This window comes from Betta splendens, chromosome 8 (assembly GCF_900634795.4).
Source record: "Betta splendens chromosome 8, fBetSpl5.4, whole genome shotgun sequence".
Taxonomy (NCBI): domain Eukaryota; kingdom Metazoa; phylum Chordata; class Actinopteri; order Anabantiformes; family Osphronemidae; genus Betta; species Betta splendens.
The window spans coordinates 11,088,973-11,098,759 of NC_040888.2; the positions used below are offsets into that span (position 1 = coordinate 11,088,973).

General features: G+C 43.3%; 1 protein-coding gene across 1 annotated transcript; it reads left to right on the forward strand.

Moving 5' to 3' along the window:
• The first annotated feature begins 480 nt into the window (after window positions 1–480).
• Window positions 481–9,736, forward strand: limd2 (LIM domain containing 2). The gene is made up of 4 exons (XM_029158894.3): window positions 481–744; window positions 6,585–6,629; window positions 6,785–6,921; window positions 7,003–9,736. Exons 1-4 carry the CDS (start codon window positions 742–744, stop codon window positions 7,148–7,150), a joined length of 333 nt encoding a protein of 110 aa, XP_029014727.1. The 5' UTR covers window positions 481–741; the 3' UTR covers window positions 7,151–9,736.
• The last annotated feature ends 51 nt before the right edge of the window (window positions 9,737–9,787 follow it).

Consider the following 9,787-nt stretch of genomic DNA (forward strand, 5'->3'; position numbering starts at 1 on the left):
TCGTTTGCATTTTGTTATGATTTAAAGGTCACATCTTTGTGCGCAAATGCCGGATGAAAACATCAACACAATTTCAAATCTACGAAACACTTCTATTTAAAATGCATTTACCATAACTAAGAATAATAACAATTCAAGAATTAAACCGAGGTTACCAGACAACAGGCCAAAGTACAAAATAAACTTCATCTGCACTTTGTATTACGTCAAGGAATAAGAATATTTTAGCCATAAAATTTAATTCACGATTATTTTATCATCAATCAGTCAATTATTTTCTCAAACCTAATTCAAGTCGGGTGCGTTCAAGGCCTCTGGACAGAACGCACGACGACAGCAAACAAAAGATTTGTTTTTGCTCAAGTAACAATCTGAGGTCTTATTGTTAAATAAACTTGAACGAAAACACGAACATGTCGCTAAACGTTTGTAAAGCAACGTTTATGCAAAACGTTTCTTTAAATGTTTGAAAGCGGCATCCTTGTTCGGCACGGAGTCATGGTTTGTCCGACAAGCCCTGAATGCGCCAGGGACAGATGAGAACCAATAGCGTGCGACATCCTGCCGGAGGAAAAAAAAACCTGTTCTGTTGAAAACCGAGACAAGGAGCTTAACGGGGTTAGAAACTCGCCGGCATCTGGACCAGCGTCCGCAGCAAAGCCCCGCGGGAAAGTGAATGAGATAGACGTCGTCCTCCAGCCAGCGAGTTAGCAGCCGCCGTGTCGCAGACCAGAAGCGCAGATGGTGAGTGTTTTCCCCGGCTGTTGTGTGTCTGCAGCCTCCCCTCCCTCCCTCCGCCGTCCTCCGCTCCTCATTGTGAGATGAGGTGAGGGGCTGATGTCCGTCCGCTCCGAGGCTTAGCCAGCCGACGAGCAGCCCGCGGGGGTTCACGGTCCCCGGTACCGATGCTGAGTGCAAACGGTACGTGTGCGCGAGACGAGGCTTTCGTTTGCCGCGTGAGTGATGTTTCGCGCCGCCTCGCTGAACGTTAGCCGGGTACCGTTTGTTCCAATGCCTGGTAGTTAGCTAGCTATCCGGCTAGTTAATGTCAACAATGTGTTTAGGGCCAAGGGGTGTATAAATCAATTAATCGCCAAACTCTTTTCGAAGTTCAGCAAATAAATATAAATTAAAGCACTAGTATAATATAATACGGATGTGTGACGTTCAAAGCAGCCTCCGCTGATCTCCCCAAATGTTTTAATGCACCTCGGTGTCTTTTGTTTCTCATCCAGTTCATTGTGTTTACATGGATTGGGGGAAACAGTCTTGCACACATGATCAGACCACTTTCTGAGTCCAGCCTCAGCTTTATTGTAACAACTGGACGATGTCCAGGTTTGAATGAAGAATAAGATGTTGTGTATGTTCAATTATCCATCGCCCAATAGTCACTGAAGCTACATGGTCATTTAAATGCAGCTTTTAGACCAGTGTACAGCTGCTGCCATCGTCCGCTGAGCAACACCCAGTGAATGAGTGGTTGGATTTCACAATCAAATGTACTATTCACTGTCTATACACACGTCTTTCCTGTGTTTGTGCTGCTGAGCTGTTTACACGCTGCTCTGTGGCCTGGTGAAACCACATTTTATCCCTTCAGCGCACCGCATCCAGTCTATCATTACAGCGCTGGCATATGGTGACAAGGCTTAAGCAGGGACCGGTCATTTACATTTACTGCCTTTGTCAGTGTGCGGCCTGGCTGTAATTTAAGGCGGCGTTGATGCCTCAGATTGACTCTGGTGACTGATTGTTGTCAGTATTCTGGTGGATGTTTGGATCCAGGGCTTGAAGTTGAGCAGCTCTTTTGTCTTTTGAATGGACTTCGGTATCATACAGAGCTGCACAGTTAGCACTAATCACATTTACGCCATTCCACCATTAATCATTGTAAAACAATTTAGAGCTCAAGATCCTGCTTTGCTAGTGCCATATGTTGGCAGGAGGAGGTTGTTTATCTGCTGTCAAATGTGCGGAACATTATTAAATGGAGAAACAGCTTTAACAGGCTTCACACCTGTACCTTTACTTCCCACCTTCTGTCGTTTGCTGTTATTGTTAAGGCTTTAGAAAATAAAAAAAACGCATTTCTGGCTGTTAAAAGGTGCAGATGTGTAATATTCGCTTTCAGGGGAAAAAGCTTAAGTTGATTGAAAACTAATTTGAGACAGAAGTTAGTTTTCTTTGATTATATTTGTTCAACTTGTGCTGCACCTGGACCGCTTTGCAAACCAAATCATCAGTCCCTATACACAAATATCTCAGTTACACACAACACAGCACAGTGCGTGAAGGCACACGCCTTTTAATCTGATAAGTACAAATGCCTCCTGTAGCATTTGTAAACCTGCGTTTTAGTTTTGTGCCACAGACGGTAAAGACCTTTTTCTTTCGCTTTCATTTGCATCATTCACTTCATTTTCCTGACATGCTTCACTGTCTGAGGTCTCTTGTTTTAGGACCTCAGACAGATGGTTCATGATAAATATGCAGCTGTAGTATTCACAGTAATAAACCAGTCAGTGCGAAAAGTCAAGTAATAAAGGTCAATTTTATTGCTGCAGAAGAAGTAACTACATTGTTATAAGGACCTGTTTTTGAATCTTTATTTATTCTGATAAATCTGTCAGAGGCTAATGAGCCTTCGTTGTGCGACGGTAACAAGGTTGTGATGTATCTGAATGTGGGGGTTGTTGTTCTTTTTTTAAAGGCGGGATGAGGCAGTACCAGGTTAAGAAATGTTGCCTCCTCTCAGGTCCACGATGACATCTGATCACTTATAGCACAGGTCACATACAGAAGCTTGTGGCGTCTCCTTATTGTCAAGTAAACACAGGCTTCATGCCTTGGACGCATACTTGCACTGCTGCTATTTCAAGCTGCTGCAGCGTAACGACACAAACATGACTCGGTGATATCTCAACTTGATGATTTGACACTGGTTCATGTTTCACGTTGTCCCTGCCACAATGAAAGGACTTGAGTGGTTTAAGCTGTAGCCCGAGGCAGCTTTTATTGAAAAAGCTTATTGGCAAAAGGAACACTTGGGCCTTTTTAGCCTAGTTAGACATGCAGTGCGAGGTCATGTGAGCAGAAGTTGCTGACTACTAACCAGCATTACAAAACCTGGTTCTCATGGGTCTGTTGGTTTCTCTACCACTTAAAAGCTTGAGTTTATCTTAAATCAGCAGAATGAAGATTTAAGAATAACACGCGGTTATTCCTTGATTTGATTCCTAGAAAGGTTTTCAGCAGAAAGTTCATCATTTTGAAGCAAATATGCCAAATATTTTGAGTGACAGAGTTTTGCCTTATTCAGATTTGTTGCTGAATAACTTCAGAACAGGACATTTAATACACACTGGGTTTTTGCAGGTCATCTAATTGCACCTACAGTATGAAGCTAGTCAATTGAGGAAATAACGGACATAATTGACAGAAGGAGCAGTTAGATTGTTTAAAAGCTGCATGTTTGGATAAGTCCCTTTGGTTTTATCTGGACTTGAACAGCCTCCCAAGGCAGGAAGTGAAAAACGAAGTGTCTGTCAGCTGATTAATGCAACGTACAGACATCCAGTGCATTTAAATGAACAAGTGAGGAGAAGTAGCAGCTGACCAAATGCCACAACATGCTCTCTACTGGGATGAAACCAGTCCTGGTTGTTTCTTTTTCCACTCTGTCAGCTTGCCCTCATAAATTGCCCGGCCTCTGCATGTTCATGACTTATTGATGGAGGTTCGCTGTCGAGGGGAGGCCCTGCCTTCCCAGCAGCCCGGGTTTCAGATGCTGGATCAGTGCCACGGCAGGTCCATGACGTGCGAATATGAAACCTGAGCTTCAGGGTTTGTTTTGCTCACAGTGGACTGGAAAAAGCGGTTTGTTGTGATTAGTTTAAAGCCAGACTGCTGGGCAACTGGTAGATAGATTCAGGAGTGGATGCTTTGAATTTGTTCTGTTTTTTTATTAAATGATCACATTCCTAAAAATAGGGAGTGAGAGATTGTGGGAACCTTTTTTGGTTTAATGACAAGACATTTGTTAACATAATGCCTGCCTTACCTTCTAGGGCTCTGCAGTGAGTTGTGCTCTTTCCATCTGCACCACTCAGACACCAGACAAGATCTTTTTTTTTTTACTTCTGAACTCTGAACATTCTGACCTTTCGCCTTTTTGTAATATTCTTTTGGGTTGTAGCTCCTTTTTAAATGGCCACACTTTACAGCACAGAAACAAGCCGGGTCTGGACTTTCTGAACGGTGACTGCCGGTTCAGATTCTCCCCCTATGACATTTTTAACAGGTTACAACATCCACTAAAAGCCCAGTAACAATCATTAAATCTGATCAGTAACAAAAGAGGTTGTGTTTGTTTTGTCACGTGAAGCTTGGCTTTTCATCTGTTCAGCTGTTTAATTGTCTGTGTGACATGGGAAGAGAGTGAACCAGACTTCCCAAAACCATGCATTAAAGCACAACAATGAGGAAACAAGAACTCCTGGGTGGCTGCCGCTCCAACACTGATGCACACGCAGGCATGTGCAGGTGTGATTAAAATTTAAATGAGGACCGAGGGAACCGGGAGCGTGAGGGGTTGATGCTGTGAGGTAAGAGCCAAGGCTCTGTTGCAAGAAGATTCCGACACTTGTGTGAAAGTGGCCTTTGTTTTGTAAGACACCACAAACCAGCTGGCTCCAGATCGCACACACTTGCTGGACATAGTATCGAACCCTGTTGGTGTGAAGGCTTTTTATGTTACTGTATATTAGCCAGGAGCAAGGAGATGAATAGTTTACCAGCTTAATTGTTCGCCCACAGGCATCCAGCTTCACAGTCGTCTGCTGGGACAGAAGTCACTCAGACTTCAGCTGATGCTGTCGCTGCTGGAGACGCGGCACGACAGCGGAAGCAAGATGTGTCACAACTACTTCCTGCCACATTCGTACTGTTTCATGGCAATTGAGGCTCATGTACATATAAGGCAAAAGATGAGAAGGAGCGTGTGTTTCTGTAGCTAACCTTGTCCCCCCCCCCCATAAAAAGTCATTTTTTTTGTCATTCATCATGTTTCTTTTATCAATCACGTCTACACACAAACTGTCAGCAAAAATAGGTTTTTGATAGTGTAATTAGATCTTTTTCTAAAATCAACAGTGTAAGTAGTAGAAGATCAAAGTCATGTTGCCAACAGCAACAGGAAGTGGTGTAGCACGAAGCTGCTACGAACGACATCAACTGAAGAATCAGGGATATCTGAGACGGCAGATTGCCGGGATGCGATTGCTCTACAGGAAGCTGCATGGCCTCCGTGTTAATTAGATAATCATTTGCAAAGCAGGTCAACGGGTTCCCACACTGCACCCGTACTGTGCTCCTGTCAGGTGATGCGTTAAGGAAACAAGAGTTAAAAGTGCGGTTTTGGGTTGTCAGTCAAAGCGCTTCAATAATTTAGTTAGGAGCTGATGTCAGGAAAGGTGAGGTGGAGGACATCAGACTGTTAGTGATGTGCAACCAATTTGATTTTAAACAGGACTTTTTCTTTTCACTCACATCAGAATGAAACCGCTGTCCTACACGAATACATAAATAGGTTAATGGACAAAATGCTTGTTGTTCAGTGCTTCTGAAGTGCCCCAGTGTAAAATGATGTCCTGGTCAAAACCAGTTACAGCCGGTCAGGAGGTGAAGATATGATGTGATGTTCTCTGTGGGGCGTGACGGCACCAGTGGTACCTGTGTGATGTGAACCAGGCCTACAGCTTGACTGTTTATATGAACTTAAGACTGGTACCGCCTGCTTATTACAGCTCTGGTAGCCGTCCCAAACCCCCACCTCCAGCCTTCACCCCTTCCAGCTCCAGCCAAAATGCTTTACATAACAGGGAATTAGCAAAGTCTGCAGTGGACTTTCCCCCTGTCTGAACTCAGCCTGTCCTTCTCCAACTGCCTTCATCGGCAGCTGCTGTTTATTTCTTTCCTTTCTACGTCACGCCAGAAAATACCTGTTAGTTCAGATGTGGCCGTGTGCTGGAGCTGGGGAGGGGATTTCAAACGGTGCTGTCATCCTGCACCGGGCTGTAATTGCGTGACAAGACGTCAAAACCTGTGTGCAGAAGAATGCAGTGATGTGCACCGAAAGGCAGCTGAAGAATTAAAAACGCAAACCTACATGATTGTAGAGCTGAGCGAATGAAATGTATCATTATGTAGAATACAAAGCTGCAAAGAGCTCATGAAATGTCAAAGGTAACGACAGAAGAGCTAGGTATGAACGTTTCATATAATTCCCAGACAGTTCATTACTGCAAGGCAGATTCTGAGCTGCTCCATGTCGAGGGCAGAGAGTCCCACAGCTCGGCTCACATGACCAGACAGAAGGCACCTGATCCTCTCCCAGGGGTGCAAAGACACAGATGGAGCAACTAGGAAGGGGGGGGTGAGATCAGACTGACGCGCTAGTAATGGTAGTAACAGGGCTTTGAACTAATCCCCATAGGTCAGACATGTTCTGCTGAGTTCACCTGACGTCCGTTCGCACATTCGAGCATCTTTTGAGAATTCATTTATGGTCTTTGTTTTTCTAGGACACTAGAAGCCCAGCTGAGGAGAAACCTGTCCAGCGATCCAAGGTAAATATACACTGCATGCCCCCCCCTTTCACTTTCAGCAGCCTTTGATGTCTAAAAGGAACAGAGCCTTTTCTCCATTTTGACTTCTTAAATGCTGCCTTTCATCCACCTAATGATCAAGGCCTGGTAGTAAATCAGCGTGTTCATGTGCTCAGTCCTTCAGCTTTAAGACTCAAAAGGAAGTGTGTTCATCATGTGGGAAGACTGTCTACCCCATGGAGAGATTGGTTGCCAACAACCTGGTCTTCCACTCCACATGCTTCTGCTGCAAGCACTGCAACGCCAAACTCAGGTGACTAGTTTTCCCACCTTTCCAGCCTTCTGACCTGTGGTTTGTATTTGACTGCATCATAACTTCCTCCGTTCTTTGCAGCCTTGGCAGCTTTGCCGCTCTTCAAGGTGAATTTTATTGCAAGCCACACTTCCAGCAGCTGTTCAAGAGCAAAGGCAACTACGATGAGGGCTTCGGGCGCAAGCAGCACAAGGAGCTCTGGGCCTCCAAGGAGACGGATAATATATAACAAAGACAGCGTAATGATGCCTGGCTGAGTCCCATCCCATCTCACCCTGCCCTCTTCCTTTACCTCCTAACACCTCCAAGACATCACAATGAACACGTGCCCTGTGCCCCGTGGCTCAAATCACCCACACGCACGCTCACTCGCTTTTCTTTTTAAACCACCAGAACAGATACATGCACGAACAGCTAGAAAATGACTAGCCTTCGTTCATAAAACTCATATTACCGCAGGGTTGTGTTTTGGATTCGTTTTTAATTTGATATTTTACTTTTTGTAGTTGATAGTTATTTGTGACCAAAACCCTCGTGTACAAGGAGTGTCATAACAATGGCTTTGATTTTTAGATCTTTTTAAAAGTTCCTTTTTAACATTTGACGCCCATTTTTATTATTTTTCTAAAAAACTGAAGAACTGTGTGCTCAGACAAGCACATCAGTGGCGTTAGCAGGCATCCATTGTGCGGTTAGAGCGTACACTCAGGTCAACGTTTGCCCAAGGATCTTTCAAAAATATTACATAGCCGATTTTACTCACCTTACACAGAACACAAACTCAGTATTGCGGCTCCACTGTCACAGACTATGACTGAGGGACAAACAGGGTAGAGAGTACTGTAAAATAACCGCACACGTCACAACGGCTCACCTCATGTTGGCATGGTTGTGTTTAGTTTTGTCGTTCACATTTAGCCATCGACTCCAACAGCCAGTTTGAGTCTTATCCCTGCATGTTGGTATGACAGCGTCGAAATAGCCTTATCTTAACTGTACGCATCTTTTGTGTTGTGATGGGTTATGTGTCTCACAGATAATGTCCCATCTTAAAATAGTTGTTGCACTTGATTTTGGATTTGATTTAAAGTCGTGTCTTAAGTTTAGAGTTGAGGTCTTGGTAGAATACGCAGACTGTGTTTTGTATAGTGTACTGTATGTACATAGAGCTGTTCTGAGTGTGATTAGTAAACATTCCCCATTATGCCGTATTCTCGTCTTACACACGACCTGATGATCACGGTCAAACCGAGGCATCGTTCGTAAACATCCCTCACATGTTACATTGAGAATTTTCTCGAGACCCGCAGGTGTTTGGTTTCATTGCTGTACTACAACTACACATCTGTGCCACATAGAAATGTGTTGGCCGGACTGAGCTTAAGCGTCGCGGGAAACCACACAGTTTTGTTCCTTTTTGTCATTTCACACTTGTCAGTTGGTGTCCTGTGAAAACATTCCCCTGCTGTACTGTAGTTCTACGAGTTTTCTTTTTCGGGGGACATAGACGGATCCAAATCAATCACAGTGTCTTGATCATCAATAATTTGTTCCACTGGTACCATCCAGTAAGCACAAAATAATTGCTTTTAAAATAAATGCCTTCCTCTTTTGTAGTACCATGATGTGGCTAGTGAAGGGTTTGTTAGACACTTCCTCTGAGGTGCTCCCTCGTGGTGCAAAGCGCCCTCTGCTGGGGACAGTGTCACAGTCGCGTTTAGTGTGAGCGAAAGAAAGAACTTTTGACTGTAAACCTCTCAACATAGCCTTTATTTTTATTTAAGTGCATGTTGCCTCAGTCTGCAGCGTTGCTGCTGCACTCAAGCCACTTTTGATCTAATTTAATTGCAACACCTAAGAAGAATGAGTCCTGAGTTCCACATCTATACTTCATTCTAGTCCAAGAATGAGTCTAAAGCCATTCCAAATATCATTTTAGAAAATGTCTGAATACCACTCAGACTTGACTGACACTTGAATGACACAAAATATTTTTTGTGACAGAAGGTTTACTGTGAAGTCAAACATGCTGTGCAGAATAAAGAAGCGGAACGTAACAGATGGATATTTTGCTGCTTTTTCTTTAAACAAAGAGAAGCCTTAGAATAAATAGCTGACCTTTATTTCTTTTTCAAACCAGACCATTTAAACGCATAGGTCTCTACAGAGTCAGACCTGCTTACTTTAACATTCAATAATTTCACTCAACCAGCAGCCATTTTTCATATTTAACTTTTTATCCACATCTAATGTAAAACAATTCGAATTCTTTTTGATGTCTGTTTTCCTTTTTCGTATATTGAAATGATCCTCTGGATCCAGAATGCTTTAAGATCAAGGTATTGTATCTACAAATGCTGTCTTTGTAATTCTTTCATAGCAGTTCGCCAAGGTACAACTGCAAAATCTGTGAATTGCAAATTTTAAGTGTAACAGAGCAGACAAGGTACACGTTACACTGGTGCCAAGAGGCTCAGGTTGTTTGTGGATTGTTTTATTTTTGTGCTACATTTAATGTGGAATTACTTTTCAATGCTGTTGTTATTGACCTTTTAAATGTATGCATCCTTAACAATGTATTCTATATTACAGACTTGACCTGTGGATTGAGGTGGCCTTAAAGCAAAAGGACACTTGGACTGTTTTTGCAGTCTCTCTATTGTCTCTTCTCCCTTCTCTATCGCCTAGTTGTGGTGTAGAACATTTTGACCTGTAATGCCCCCCCCCCCTTGCTACGCCAATACACACAGTTTGTGCATTTTCTTTTTTACATGCTTTTGGAGAAAAGATAAATAAAAATGCTGGTGTTGATATATTTCAGTCTTTGTGTGTTAGTGGCTCCACTAGTTTTGACTCTTGTCAGTGA